Source organism: Gymnoscopelus microlampas, assembly GCF_963454915.1.
Source record: "Gymnoscopelus microlampas genome assembly, chromosome: 9".
Lineage (NCBI taxonomy): Eukaryota > Metazoa > Chordata > Actinopteri > Myctophiformes > Myctophidae > Gymnoscopelus > Gymnoscopelus microlampas.
Window position 1 is genome coordinate 17,104,150 of NC_139946.1, and position 16,781 is coordinate 17,120,930.

The 16,781-nt window shown below is 42.2% G+C and overlaps 1 protein-coding gene across 2 annotated transcripts; it reads right to left on the reverse strand.

The window, feature by feature from the left end:
• Positions 1 to 60: 60 nt before the first annotated feature.
• On the reverse strand, positions 61 to 15,129 carry tbxa2r (thromboxane A2 receptor). 2 transcript variants are annotated; one of them, XM_084067161.1, is made up of 4 exons: positions 14,936 to 15,129; positions 8,494 to 9,402; positions 3,203 to 3,336; positions 1,266 to 1,572 (listed from the first exon to the last, which is right to left on the reverse strand). In XM_084067161.1, the coding sequence occupies exons 2-4, from the start codon at positions 9,298 to 9,300 to the stop codon at positions 1,395 to 1,397; spliced, it is 1,119 nt and encodes a 372-aa protein (XP_083923287.1). In that variant the 5' UTR covers positions 9,301 to 9,402; positions 14,936 to 15,129; the 3' UTR covers positions 1,266 to 1,394. The 2 variants fall into 2 exon arrangements, with proteins under 2 accessions (XP_083923286.1, XP_083923287.1); XM_084067160.1 differs by lacking the exon at positions 3,203 to 3,336 and having other exon boundaries at positions 61 to 1,572.
• Positions 15,130 to 16,781: the final 1,652 nt, after the last annotated feature.

Here is a 16,781-nt window from a genome sequence, read left to right on the forward strand (position 1 = left end):
GAAACGCGGAGCGAAACGCAGCGCGAAGCGACACGTTTTGAGCTTGTAGATCTGCTACATTAGCTACTTTTGAATTTGAATCCTAAAAAATAACAGTGTTGGACATATGAGGTTTCCACCCGACAGAGACGATATGTACTGTATGTAGAAGGGTTGAATTTAGCCACTAAGCTCAGAAAGGTTGGGTCGACCACAGTGGAATATCACATTAAGACAGCTGCAGCAAAATGAAAATGAAGATACGATACAATTGATAATAGCCGTTGTTTTGTTTGTTCCCCCCTCTGTCTTAAAATGTTTTAGATAGCTACTGACGCTATACTGTCTTCGAGAACAGCTGCACACACCATCTTTGGAATATGATAGCCGACTTGGGCTGATAAGTTATTGAGTCTATGACAGGCCGGCCCAATCTTGGAGTGCGGTTTGGCTCTGGATCAGTGATGATGTGCTGAGATCACACACACACACACACACACACACACACACACACACACACACACACACACACACACACACACACACACACACACACACACACACACACACACACACACACACACACACACACACACACACACACACACACACACACACACACACACACAGAGGACTGGAAAGGAAAAAGGCCTGACATACTCCAGATGCTGTTGTCAAGCGCTGCTTAATGCTTACATCTCCGATTTCAGCACTTAATAAGCTCCCTTGACCTCAGCACACAATACCAGCAAGTTGGATGCATTCTGATTCAGAAACGGCTGTCTGTGAAGGTAAAATGAGCTACTGTCTAGAGATAACAACGGAAAGCTTGGGACTAAAATAGCATGTAGGGTCTGTTCCACAACTGTCAATGAAGAGGAGATGCAATCCAACACTGGTAAAGATTCAGTAATTGGGTGGCAAGGCGGTCTCATTGTTGCAGAGACTGTCCTGTGTACTGTAACTGAAAGATCACAGGTTAAATACCTGTAGTAGCCAGTCAACAGCCGAGGTGTCCTGTAAAAAGTGTCCTTGAACAAGCCCCTGAGCCCGTTTGCTCCACAGAGTTCACTGTGGATAAGAACGTCAGTGTTAAATGTCTTATCATATAGTGTCCAGTATAGGTACAAGGTCCAACGTTTGTCACTGTGGTCACAGGCAAACGTCACAGGCACAAACAACAGCCCAATCGAAACCGCCTCCACGCAATCAAACCAACGTACAAAACTCCAGTGACGCTGTCGAATGGTTACCTATAGCGACAACTACGCGGGGGAATCACGGCGTTGGAGGTGCCCGAGTGAGCTTAGAGGTCGTTAGGTCTGTTTTCACCGATTCTCCTTCCGGCCCGATCGTCTCCTGCAGGGAGGCGCGCGTGAACCTGCGCACGGTGTCCCTCATGGAGGGGTACAGGGTCATGATGGAGCCCCGGGACCAGTCGAGGCGGGGGTAGATCCGTTTGAGCACGGCCCGGCGGAACAGGATGTATACCCAGGGGTCCAGGATCTGGTTCCACGTAGCGAAGCGCAGCCAGAGCAGCAGGTACATGATCCGGAGTCGGCCCCCAGACAACACAGTCTGCGCAATAAACACCTGCGTGGTGATGGAGATGATGGGTGGATGCATGGATTATGGGAGGGCAGGGTAAAAGGATGGGGGGGGGGGGGGGGGGGTAAAAGAGAGGAGGAAGGGAGGGAGAAGTGGAGAAAGGAGGGAGAGATGGAGGGAGGTGAGAGAAGATGATGATGGGAGTCATGTAGGGATGGAAAGGAAGTGAGATGGAAGAGAGTTATGGAGGGAGGAGAGGACGGAGAGAGATGAAGGAGTGTGGGAAAGAAAGGAAGATTGGGAAAAGATAAGAAGAGAAAGAGAGGGAGATTAATTGAAGGGGGAGGGATGGACGGATGGATGGATGGATGGATGGATGCAAGGGAGGAAGTTGAGGAGGGATGAGAGTCGGATGTGGAAGGAGTGATGGGAGAGAGAGAGAGAGAGAGAGAGAGAGAGAGAGAGAGAGAGAGAGAGAGAGAGAGAGAGAGAGAGAGAGAGAGAGAGAGAGAGAGAGAGAGAGAGAGAGAGAGAGAGAGCGAGAGAGAGAGAGAGGAAGGCAAGGATTTTAAAGGAGTGAGTGATGGAGGTAGTACAGGAAATAAAGGAGAGACGGGGAAAGAGAGAGAGAAAGAGCAAGATTAGGATGGAGACAGGGACAGAGGATGATAGAAAAAATAAAATAAATATGAGGCGGTCAGAGGAAGTGGTTCAAGACATGAAAGAAAATTTGAGAGAGAGGATGAGAAAGAAAACAAAAGAAGGGTACAAGGTGGGAACAGGGAGGGGACAGGAGATGACAAATAAATAAATATTAACAATGACAAGATCACCATAATACACACACTGCATGTTTGTTGTGGTCCCCTCAGGATCGGCACAGCTGCAGTCTCCTTGAGATGCCGGCCTTTGCAAAACAATTCTTCCCTGTGCTTTGGCTACTGTTTATATGGCTACATGTGATGTGAGGCATGCCTCGAGACTTATTTCCAGGTTACTAGTAATACCACTGTCCTGGTGGAGCTAAACATGCCAACGAACCTCTTTAGGAGTTGCAAAACGGCTTTTCATTGGGGTTCCTCCAAATTAAAAATTCTACTTCAAACTCAACTCAAAATTCAACCATGCCTCCTGTGGTTTACATCGTGTGTGTGTGTATGTGTATATATATATATATATATATATATATATATATATATATATATATATATATATATATATATATATATATATATATATATATATATTATAGACATATACATAGACATATATAGAGAGAGACAGACAGAGAGACATGCATGCATGCATTCAAGACATTCCTTGTGAGATGAGGTGATTATGGTTTGATGAGCAGCCATATGTGTTAGTGGGGCAGCTTATGAAAGCAGACATAACAGGGCATCATCAATTATTGGTGAAAAAAAAGATGAAACCACACAAAGTGGATGGATTATTAGCTTGGGAATGGAATGGACTATCTATTCACAGCAGCGGATGCACCCTGAGGCATGCTCATGGGTAACGTAGTTTGGAAGCTGGGAGTTCTTTGATGAGCAGATGAGTCCATCTCATTAGCAACCTTTTTTTTAGGTAGGCAAAGGGTAAAGCTAGCCAATCACAGCCCAAAGCTATGAGGATGCTGTCATGATTGTTACGTTCATTCCCCTCTACTCGCCTCAGTCGGGACTCCTGACACATGATGTAAATCCAGGGGTCACATATCTGATTGCAGGTGGCCATTCTTAGGTAGAACAAAACAAGATGGGGTTTTACGGGCTCTTTGGTTACAGCGCTCGTCAGAATATGTATCTGGTCGGGGACAGCACACATCAAACAAAGCGGTGGGTTATAAAATGCTACTTTCAAACATTTGCCAATGCCACTTTTTTTCTTTTTTGCTCAATATAATCGAATGGGTCATTTATGACTTTTTTTGGGGGGGGGGGGGATCCCCAGATGACAGTAAAGTGACTTTTAAGAACTTTTTAATACCTAAAAAAAGAAAGAAAAATAAATTAGATTTAAAAAATAGCATTACTGCATCAAAAGTAATCAACAAACTACTGTATACTATAAAACTGGTCAAACATTGGCCAAATTGTCAAATAATATAAGAAAGAGGCAAAAAACATTAAAATAGCCAATCTACAAGCTCACAACGAGGCAATGTAAGCTTGTCGATCTGCTAAGTCAGACTAAATGTAATGCCTCAACTCCTACAATTCCAAGTGCTTTTCAGGGTGGGGGGTCCCCAGTTAAAATATGATTATTTTGAGGGGATCCCCAGTTCAAATATGATTATTGTGGGGGGGGGGGGGGGGGGGGGTCCCAGTTCAAATATGATTATTATGGGGGGTCAACAGTTCAAATATGATTATTCTGGGGGTGGTCGCGGCCTGAAAAGGTTGAGAACCACTGTTTTACACCACTTAAAAACAAGCGATGCACTGAGTGCTCATGCCCAGCAGTGGATGGTCCCGTGTGAGTTGGCAACCTGTGGTGGAAGGAATAGGTTATCACCCGTTTTGAAATGTCACATACAGTACGCAGGACATTCAACAGTCAACCACAACGAGCCACTCCCCCTCGTCCCTGCACGACCAGACTGCTTGACTTCATTGGAAAGTTGTATTCAAACATTATTCGGAAGAAGAGAGACCTGTTTAACCCATTAAGACCAGGAACGCATCTGTGTCATTTTAGATTTATTTGTGTGCCAATCTTTGAATATATATATATATGTTTTAAAGCCAATCTGTATTTCTGGGGGGGTCCCTGGAACAACATATTTTGCGATGGGGGTCCGCGGCCAAATACATTTTTGGGGGTCCTTGACATGGAAAAGTTGGAGCACCACTGATATAGCAACATACTGTTAGGATTTAGAAAACATTTTAGACATGTATTAGTTCGCGGACCCCCATATTAAAATGTTTTCTTCCAGGGACCCTCAGAAGCAAAGATTTGAGTTACAAATGTTCGCTTTAAAAATATATATATATTCAAAGATTTGCAAAAAAAAAATCAAGATTTGTCAAAAATAGCAGATCTACAAGCTCATAGCGGGGCACTATGAGCTTGTATATCTGGTATTTTTGAATAACCAAAGATATCTTAAAATTACACAGATGCGTTCCCGGATTGAATGGATATAAGGTAGATGGTAGATGCTCGTCTTGTCTGCAAAAGTGAAAACACAGTGACCATTCATCATCAGACTAGTCTCACGAGCCAGACTGTTGCCTCCCACTATTTTCTAATGCTTCCGTCATACAGTCTGTACTCTGGAGCACGGAAGCTCTGAAAATGATCCAGCGATAAAGCGGATGTGATGCCTCCTCCCCACTTCCATTTCACCGGAAATGATGAACAGATAACAGCCTCCAGACTCTATATAGCATTCGGAGATTGTGGAATAGAACTATCAATGGGAAAGAAATATCTACATTTCCCAGGAAAAGTTTACATTTACCATAACGTATATGCTCTTCAAACACATCTGGAAAACAGAGAGGGTAGAAGATGGAGAGAGTAGAGAAGGTCCTGGCTGGGGTCAAGAACTTTCATGATTTACAGCAGGTCCAAGTGGTTATTGGTGTTAAAACTAGTTCAGGAGTTTTCTAACTTTTTCAGGTCACAGAGCCCACATTTATTTTCATTAGGCCATGCGCCCCCATCTCAAATGATACATGAAAAATAGATTTGAAGTGGTGATGTTGCGAGAATCATGAATGTTTTGCATATAATAATTTCAAGTGAATTGAATTATAGTGACATTACACTTCTTCACTTGGCTGGGGAGCCACTGAAACACTGTCAAGGACCCCTGGACCCTTGGGGGTACCCGGACCATACTGAAAAAGTCATGAGCTCATCACTCATGACTCTGGGCATTTATAGTCAACCAATCAACTGTGAGAGACAATGATGTGTGGTGGTGGTGAGCAGCTAGACATTTCAGGAGGTGTGAGCCAAATGACTCACAATGTGTGAGATGTTCCAAATGACCAGAAGATGAGACACAATGTGTGAGATGTTACACATGACCAGAAGATGAGACAAAGATCTGTCTCAGAGGGTTGGGTCTCACACCAGTGTTTCCCCAAACACAGGGTCGTGACATTTTGAGTCGTGGACCCCTTTTTATAGGTCATGGATAAAAGAGTAAATATGCATTCCTACATAATAATATAAATTATATCTAATGAATAATATATATTATTTTGGTGTTTTCTCCTCCCCCCCCCATGGAAAGCGTCTTTGGGTACTTAGAAAAGCGCTATATGAATTTGAGATATTATTATTATTTAAATATGTTTTTATATCAAAATGTTCCAAGAAGTGACAATAGCAGATCAACAAGCGAGCTTGTTGATCTGCTTGTTGAGCTTTACACAGTATAAATGAGGCTTTACTGAGCTGTGAAACTTCAATCTTCCACTAGAGCTAAGATTCATTATGCTACAGACAACAGAGGGCAGTGCTGTACACAGTTACAGCAGTGATCTGCTGTATCCAACATGCTGGCCACGTTACAAACAATCTCCTTTATACAGATAAACAGTACAATAAAATGTTTCTGAAAACATTTGAGGTGAGAAATAGGGAATGACATAATCTTGATTCATTATTTATTTGATCAGGACTGCCTAGTTTGATAGTTTGATGTTTTTACTGTCAAATCAATGATTCTGAAGCCAGTTGAGCTCAACTGTTCTCAACACCTCCCAACCAACGTTATGTTTCATTGGAAAATGCATCACAATAAAGTTAGATGCTCACAAAATGCCATTTCAGCTCGACATTAAGAGGCTTTAGTTGCCTTGTGTATGTGCACAAGGGTGATCTGTGTTCAGCTAAACTGGAGACTGCATTGCTAAGAAGAAATGAGGCATGAAGTGATGATGAGACAGTAATGTCTCATGTTCTACCCTTTACGGGAAAGTGGCTCATTATAACAACTATTACAGAATTCAGCCGGCCAAAGGCCACCGTTTAGATGAACAATATTTTACATCTGTCATTTTTACGGACATATTTAGGTATCCACTAGACTAACAATGAGGAGATGGAGCACCCCAAAGGTCACATAGTGGCTGGGAATGCGGCTGCATTCCTATTTTATTTTGCCTTTATTTAACCACATGAACCCTAGCATCCCTATTCTGGGCATGTCAACAAGACATGACAAACATGTTTCGATAATAGACAAACAAACATTGGCCGAAAATAGCTGATCAACAAGCTCACACCATAATGCGCTTGTAGATCGGCAATGTTCGACGAAGTGCTTTGGTGTAGACTGTAGAGGGAAAAAAGGAGGGGACCAAGTAAAGACCCCTGGGGGACAGCGGTCATCGAAGTATATAGGGTTTAAGTGGCTAACAAGATAAGATAATTAAGAACTCATTTACAATAATCTGGAGAGTTTGCATGTATCTTTTCTTTATCTTGAGGGACAGATTTATTCAAAGCATGCACTATGTTTTAGCCTTATCAGACGTAATATGTTCTACCTATTGAAATGCTGAATCAACATCAGCATTTTCACCGAGTTATGTGGTGGAAATATGCACCCCAAAGTGTGTTACACTTGTGCATACTTACAGTATATGCAATTCTTACCATTCTTTACTGTTCTTAACATTAACATTGTTTATTTGGGGGTTAGACAAGATCAAATGACCATATTGCTAATTTACTGTTTTGTTGTTTTAATATTGAATCAAAGTCCATGCAGCATAAAGACCCATAAGGGAGAAAGAAAAAGAGCGATCAGAGAGATGGAGCAGGGAGGATGAGAGGGAGAGCGGATATCCCCCCTCTGCCTGACTGCAGCCGGAGATGGTCTGCTCTCCCAGAGGCCTTATCATCCAGTAACACACACACACACACACACACGCACACACACACACACACACACACACACACACGCACGCACACACACACACACACAAACACACACACAATACTTACGAGGTCACAGTCACACATATCAGAGATCACACACATGCAAGCATAAATAAATTGCATACAAGCAAATATACAAAAGCATGCGCGTACACACACACACAAGCACGCGCATAAACACAATGCTTCCACGGTCACAGCTACACATATCTGAGATCCCACACACATGCAAGTACAATAATTGCTATACAAACAAATACAAACGCTTGCATAGCACATGTGCCACACACACACACACACACACACACACACACACACACACACACACACACACACACACACACACACACACACACACACACACACACACACACACACACACACACACACACACACACACGCTGAAACAAGGCCAACAGTGCTTCCTGGACAGTGCTGGCTTGTGGCAGCTTACTAACAAGGCCCTGGCATTGTGTTTCTTGTCAATCAGCACGGCAGCTATTCTGCTGAACCTGGCAGCAGGCAGTCATATTTAATTTACTACTGACTTTATATTTAACTTGTTTGACTCAGAATGCATGCTCATTGTGTCTCCCGCACACAGATGCACATGCGCGCCACGACACTGCTCAGTGCTGTGCAACACACATCTTGGAATGCTCCGAGGTACCTGGGATACATGCATACCAATAAATAACCATACACAAATGCTGCTGTCCTCAGCCTGTAACAGTCCCGTCTTTTTTGTTGGCTTTGCGTCTCTGCGGTAATGTGTTAGCTTTTTCGCCTGCATTTTAATGTTCTGTACATTAGGTTGTTTTATATTGTGCTGTTTGTATTGTTTTAACATGAGTGTTGTTTTCTTTTAGCCCCACTTGTCTTTTGCCAGGCCACAGTTGTAAATAAGGATTTGTTCTTAATCTAGCCTTGCCTGTATGGTTAAATAAAGCTACAACTAGACAATTAACTAGTGCATAATACAGAAGTCAACGAGTGCATTTATATCAGACTATACTAGTGCATATAACACAAATGCATATACCACACACAACTCACCAGCAGGGGGCACCAGCAAATGGAGGCGATCACCATGATCAGGATGAGTTGCACCATCATCTCCACCTCGTAGTCACGTCTCCGCTGGCCGCTGTCCTGGCCGCAGCACACCTTGACCAGCGTGATCACGCTGACCGTGTTCAGCACGAAGGACACGCCGATGGACAGCAGGCCCACCAGCGAGAACAGCAGCGAGAAGGCCTTGTCGCCACCCTGGGCGCTGATGTTCAGGAAGCACCAGGAGCCAGGCAGCTGCATGTGGTAGCTCCCCACACGGGCCACCAGGGGCAGCAGCGCCACGCAGCCGGCCAGCGCCCACACCGTCAGCACCATGCGGACGGCGCGGCGCTTGGGCGCGCTGGCGGCGGACCGGGAAAAGGGGCAGTTGATGCCCACGAAGCGCTCCACGGCCATGGCAGCGCCCAGCAGCAGCGGGGACAGGCCGTAGAAGACCAAGGTCATGCCCATGAAGTTGCAGAAGTGGCAGTGCGGGTCCAGCTGGCGCCAGTTGAAGTGGGTGACGTGGAAGGACACCACGATGGAGCCGGTCACCATCAGGCCCATGAAGTCGGTCACCACCAGGCCGCAGAGGAAGATGAGGAAGGAGGAGCGCGAGCGGCTCTGCGTGCGCTGGTACGACTTGATGAGGACGACGAAGGCGATGAGGTTGGAGCTCAGGCCCAGCGTGGTGAACACGGACGAGAAGTAGGCCGAGGCGATGGTGTGGTTGTAGTTGAAGGGGGGGCTGTTGATGGAGAAGCAGTGCGGGGTGGTCTCGTTGGCCAGTGGGAGGTCAGAGACGTTCATGGTGACTGCTGCTGGCTGGGGGGGTTTCACTTCAGAAACTTATGGAAAAAAGATTGGAAATGGACGAGCTTGACCACCTTTCCTCTGTCTGGTCGTTTCTCCCTGGGGAAAGAACAGTAAGATTTAGGCTATGTTCAGATTGGCAGTGTGAATCAGATTTTTGGCCTATACAGATTGGAATCATATCGGTTTTTTATCAAGTCTAAACAGCAAAAAACACATGGAAATCAGATCTGAACCACATTCCTAGGTGGTTTGAGTGATTAAGTCCGGAAACTCCGACACTGAAGACTGATAAACTATTTTCAGCCAGCGACACTGTCAAACAACAGAGCATAAGTTAAGTATTAGTCACATTACTCTACGACATTACAGATTTGAGAAAAAAGCCTTAGAGGCAAATTGTTGTTGGACCAGCAACGGACAAGGATATACACGAGACAAGATAAATTAAACTGGAACCCTAGAAGGAAACAACATGATGCTGTGGAACAGGGACACAAGATGTAGAGTCTGTTATAAGTTAAATCAGACAATGACAACTTTGACTTCATATGGAATCAATCCTGGCAAAACTGCTGTGCTGAATTTCAGTCAGTCTTCGATACCATATCAAAGCGTATGTGGGACAATGATCAGTATGCTAATATTTGCACACTTATACAAATAAACACACACACACACACACACACACACACACACACACACACACACACACACACACACACACAAAGAGAGAGATGCTGAGTGAGTTCAAGAAAGAGAGTGGGAGGCAGATATACCAAGGGGGGCTTAGAGAGAGAGAGGGAGGTTGGGGGACAGAGAGCAATGATGTTGAACATTATGCTTCTGTGATGCATATTATTAAGAAAGGACACACATTCAACTCATCATCGTTGCATCCATGGGACGCATCCTATTTTAGAAACGTCGCTGTATAGATATTTTTAAAGCATTCCACGGACACTGCCATTTTGCACAGACTGCGACCCGTTTCTACGAGTCATAAGTTTCCATATAAAACCCTGACCTGAACCATGTCTGTGCGTGCATGTCAGTTGCTGAAATCGCTGATTCATCTTAATAATTCAAAACGTAAAAGAAGTTCAACCTGCTGATGCTTTGAATTATTAGCTGATGATGTGACATTTGTACATAGTTTTCTTCTAGTTTTCAAATTGAAATTGTATTTGAGAGAGAGAGAGAGAGAGAGAGAGGAGGGGGGGGGGGCATCCTATCTAGTCAGGAAATGGAGTTTGGTCGACAGTACTGACACAGGAAGTCAAGGCAAGAAGTTGAAAATGTGCAAAGTAAAAAGAAAAATACACCATGGTATAGAAGGATAAGCCTGTATCTCCACAGCACGTTGGAAATTAAATTACATTGGGAAAAAAAGCCTGTGAAGTGTAATGTCTTTTAAATGGTGGATGGATATTTCATTTGGATTATCTATCTTGCTGGAATGCCTCTCATCAGTATAATGTAATCAGTCACAGGGACAATGGTGTCCTTGGCTGTGTTAAGTTAAGCAGATAACTTGTTTCACAATGAAGCTCTGATAGAGTACCATTATACTTCTAAAACAACTCTATGGCTGTGACTCAAGATTAATATGTTTGATTAATGAAAGAGGTGTTTAAAAAAACACTTATGTCCTATAAACTTCAACGTATGACAAATAGTGAAAATAGCCAATCTACAAGCTCCAAACGCATCGCATCGTATTATGAGCTAGAAGGTTTTTGAAAATGAAAAAATACATATATTAAATTGAAGGGCTTGCGATGCGAGAGTGCGGTCTAACCAACACCAACTCCGGATTCCTGAATCGCTGCCCTCCACGCTCTCCCATCTAGAATCAGGGTCTTGAGCTCTGCAGTGTTGTTAGCTATGCTGTCACGCCGCAGTGCATCTATATAGGTGGTGCGCTTCTTGCCTTTCCTGGCTTTGCCCTGGGTTGGCTACCATAGTGTCAGTTTGCTTGCTACTAGTTCTGGGTGCCTGCCAGCCTCATCCTTCTCTCTCTGACCTTGTCTGTGACCTGTGGGTCCACATGATTTTTCTAGGGTCCCCAGGTGACAGTGAAATTGTATGACCTTTATAATATAAAAAAATAATAATAATAATAAAAATAAAATAAAAAAGACCATTACTGCATCAAAAGTAATCAACAAACTATACTATAAAAAGTGGCAAAAAAAAGTGGCATTTTGAAAATAGCCGATCTACAACCTCACAACAAGCTTATCTGCTATTTTCACAATATTCATCTGTGGAAGCGAGTCAAACTAACTATTTTTCATTATAGAATGCACCAGCAGCACAATCAATCAATCAACCAAACTTTATGGCAGATTTCACACAATGCAACTCAATGCGCAATCACAGAAAGGATTTATTTAGTGGTTGAAAAACCAATAAAAGTATCTTAAAATGTATTCTAAAACAAACAGGTAGCGAATGCAGGGATTTAAAAATGGGTGTGTATCATACAGTAGCTCTACTGTTTGTTCCCAGGAGCTACTGCAGTATTGCCTGGTAGTCGAGTGGGTGTGGAGCAGGGCTGTGAATCATCTGCCATCTCACGCGATTCGATTCCGATTCTTGGGGTCACGATACGATTAACAATCTAATTCCTAGTCATATTGTTGTCATCTGGACTTTAACAACCAAGTGAAGCCAGTTATTTCCAACAGCTCAAACAATTGTTTTTATAATACCAGAGAGGGTCGCTTGTAAAAAAAATCTTGGCTTTGATGGCATCTTAGATTAGGTGTAGTTCTATTTGATGCAGAAACACAACATAATTGCCTTGATGAAAGTAACATTAACGAGCGTCACCTGGACACACACCTCCTCTGCTGTGCTGAACTGAAAGTGACTGGAGTTAGTTTTGTTTTCCCCCTTAAGCCCTTGAATATGATTGAGGACATGATAATGTTTACTGTGATTATGGTAAACTCACATTTCATATCACACACCATACAGTAAGAACTCCTGTAACTTTCACCAGTAAACGGGACCAGTCAACAAAGTGTGTAGGGTTTAAGTGATTAATAAACAGAGAAGGAAAGGAGGGAGACAAGCTCTTATTGCATCCTCCTCCTCCTCTCACATCCTCATCCTCTTGACAGTTATCAGGTTATGTGACTGACCTCCCCCAAGGAGGGAGAGAGAGCACGGATATGAGACAGACTAGAGTGCCGGCGCCAGCCGGCACTCTCACACACATGTGCCCACCATGACCTAGTGAGTGTGCCATTAGGCTGAAGAACCCAGTTATCAGCTCAAATCAATACGTCAATGTCCATCATCTGCAATCTATCCTCCTGTACTCGGTTTCTTATTCAAAGTAATGGGGAACCACAGAACTTAATTGAGAGGAGCTGAGGAGAGCTGAGGAGGGTGTAGTGTAGTAGTTTATAATGTTCCATGCTGAGAGCTCTGCGCCTGCTGTTATAAAGCCTGATCTGCATTGTATGCCGCCTGCCAAAAATCCAATCTACACATTCACAACGCGTCGCATATTTACACGTTGTGAGCTTGGTTTAGGTAAATTAATGTGAATGGAAATCAAAAGGAACTTTTAACAGACACTTGATATACCGTAGTAGTTCAAGCATTATTTTTTTTAAATGTATAATAATCTACCCACTGAGTTATAAAAGGAATGGAAAAAATGTGGTATTCTTCTTTGTAAAAGCATCTAGGTTTTTACAAAGTTAATTTATCAGCTTGTGTTCTAGTTCCAATTTTGTCTGCCTATTTATTCGTTTCATCACTTCCAATTACACTTGTTTACCCTGTGTCCTGTATGAGCAGTTGAGCACTCTCTTTCCGGATTGGATGAAGCTGGTATCCTGACCTGAAATATAGAGCTGGCAAGACAGGGAGACCACTGTTACTGAACAAACACTCTATACAACTATACTATAGTGTTTGTTCAGTATAGAGTACTATTCTAGTACTCTAGTACTATACTAATACTCTATACTAGCAATGATTAGAATATGTACACGTAACACTTATTTTAACAAAACTTACAGCACCTTTATGGCCACTACTTTCCATCCATGGGCTACACAGGACAACCCGAACTTCACACGCTTAAATATATACATTCGTGTTTGGAATTAATTTGAATCAGCTGTCTTGACATGTTTATAGCCAACATGATTTCATTGTTAACATTCCAGGGAACCCAGGCAGAGCCAGGTCATCTGCCTGTTATCCATTATCACAGTTCAAACAGAGCTGTTCCTTAGAACTTCCCACAAAGTGCTTGTCCAGTGTCCACTTCAGTTACTTCTTAACTACTGGACGATGTAAAGATGACTTTACTTTGCTTGCAGCCTGAAAGTTCTGCAATTATTCTATCATTATGCCAATTCCAGCCCATGGCCTAAATGAAAAGTATTAGTCTAATGTCTATTGTAATGTCATTAGGTGAGTCATGCTTTGCTGTAGCCAACTGTAGTCCAGTGGTTCTAGAAGTGGGGTCCAAGGACCCTAAGGGGTCTTTGAGGGAATTCCAGTGGGTTTTGATTGAATATTTTATTAGGCAAAAAATGTAAAACAACACATTTACATTTAAAATACTTTGTCTAACAGGTCCGTTCATAAAAGTCCTTGCGGACTTGTTTCCAATGAGGGCCTTGGTATTCAATTCATTCTCCAGCGAAATTAGTTAATAGGCCTATATCAGTTTAACCACTTTATCCCTATTTTATATTTCGGCTATTCAAAATCTAAAATAGCCTTGTGAGTTTGTAGATCGGCTATTTTTTTAATATTTTGAAAAATCTTTAACAAAAAATAAGTCATTTATAATAATCATTAAAAAACAAAACACAAATCTTCCTCTGATTGACACAAAATGTGTCAATCAGATGGGGGTACAAGGGCAAATAGGCTATCAATTTGGGGTCCCTAACAAAAACAATGTTTTGTGTCTGCAGTCTGCAGAATGTGTGTTTACATCTCACTTTCTCGCCTCACCTGACATCAAAGGCATACACAGCTGCACAGTGGTGTTAATCAATAACAGGTGTCCGTCGCGTTCATCTGAATTCTGAAGAAATTAACTAGGCTTAAGTTGCGCGTAATGTGGTTGATGAGAGATAATAATAAATACATATAAACAAACACACTTTTTTTTAATTACACAAAAAAGCCAAATAATCCAACTTTCGTGGAAACTTGGCAGGATAGAAAAATACACACAGACATAATCAAACGGACTACTTATAGGATTCATATGCACAAGATGCACACGCAAATATAGGCCTATACAATTAATTAAATGTATCAATAGACCCCTTAACCTTAACAGACGACGTCACACTGGCTCCAAATGAAACCCATTCTGTCAGGTCTCACTAGGACGCACCACACTAGCCGACACACAAGAGGGGGTTGGGTGCACCGTGCACCCCAAAACAACAGGTTGAGAATTGATTGCATGAAACAATCACCTGTGCATCCAGTCTCAATGTTAGTAAACACATAATTGGTCTACAGTAGCCTACATTGCTTGCCTTCACCGTAGCACAGCTTAAGTCTTCGTCCACAAAACAATGATACAGTTAACTGTCTTTGTTCAAAGCGGTGTAGCCGCGTAGGATACTTTACGCACCTTAATAATTAGTTCCAATCCATCTCCAGAAGTGTCCTCTGTCAGCGCTGTGACGCATCGTCACATCAGTGGGCAGAGTGATGATGACAAGCAGCCTGCATCCAAGTTGACAATGTAAGCAAAAGCAACAGCTGTCTACACAACTGTCTACCATTTACCACCGCAAAAAAGTCACTGAATTCGCTCCCCCCTCCTCTTAGTGTTCGGCGAAAATAATGAACGAACGAGTCTGTTGTGGAGTAGGCTAGTGAGTGCTACTGAGCGCTCATGAATCGGAAATGATTCATGAATCGGCTCTCATCGACTCAAACAACTGCAAGTCTGCACACGTCAATGACTCCTGTCCACTCGGCGCTGTTGGATGCTCCCTGGCAGTGGTGTAAATTAAAAAGTACTCACATTGAAAGTATCAATACCACAATGTTTTTTTTTACTTGAGTAAAAGTGTATTGGCATCAAAATATAAGCCTACCAAAGTAAAAGTAAATTATGCAGAATGTCCCAGACCCATTTCAAGTTTTCAAAATGTATACACATATTTTGAAAATACCCACTCTACAAGCTGCCTAGTGTAGATCTGCTATTTTCAAATAGAAGAAATAGTTATAGAACTTAAGTGGTTAATGTATGTTTAGTAATAAAAACTCTAAATCTACAAAGTAGTAACTCAAATTTTCAAATAAAGGTTTGTAAAAAAAAATTACAATATTTACCTCAGAGATGTAGTGGAGTAGAAGTAAAAGTTGAAAATGGGAAATACTCCAGTAAAGTAAAAAGTTCCTCAAAATTGTTAGTTATAAGTACAGTACTTGAGTAAATGTACTTACTTTCCACCACTGCTCTCTAGACTGGAGTCTGTGTTCTGTTCTGTGAATGTTGTCTATTTACCATTTTACAGACGAGTGGGACAACAATGGATGAGCAAGAATTGATTGAATCAGACTCTTGGATGAGACAGATAGACAAACAAATAGATGGTAGATAGATAAGATAGCTCTAAATTCTAAACAAAGAGCCTTATTGTTTAAACAGAATAAACAAAACATGGAATCACAATGAGACTCAAATCTGTCCTTTCCAGCTTAGGTGAACAGAACAAGGTTTGCAATAATAGAGGGCCATCACTAAAAGTGCAGTAACAGTAGTGTGAATCCAGTGGTGGAAGAAGTAGGCCTACTCAGATGTTTTACTTTCGTAAAAGTAGCAATACTACAGTGTAGAAATACATACAATTACAAGTTAAAGTCCTGTATTCAACAATTTACTTGAGGAAAAGTAGCCTACACAAGTATTGGCATTAATATACAGTATAAAGTACCAGTTCAGTAAGTAGCTACTCATTATGCAAAATGTCCCATTTCACAAGCTTTCAAAATGTGTAAATCTTTTTGAAAATAGCAGATGTACAAGCTCACTCACAACACCTCACATCACTATGCCTTGAGCTTGCAACATTTGTATTATTAACCATCACTGTCTTTACTACTGATTTGAAAGGTTAAACAACACCATTATTAGTAAAAATCCAGTAGAACACTAGTTCTGCAACCCAAGTAAAAAGTCACTGTTTAGTATTATGCCAGATTATGTAAAGTCTGTCTCTGAGGCTAATTCTGATGCCATTCGAATCTTTAGCAAACTTAGATAAGAAACCAAAAGTTCCTAAATACAGTTGTCATTGCAATTCTTTTTTGTTTCGGCTAAATCCCATCGGAGTCACCACAGCGGATCATCAGTTTCCACCTGGTTCTGTTTTCTGCGTCTTCCTCTGTGAATGTCACCTGCATTTCGTCTCTCACCACATCCATAAACCTCCTCTTTGGCCTACCTCTTCTCCTCTTCAGCT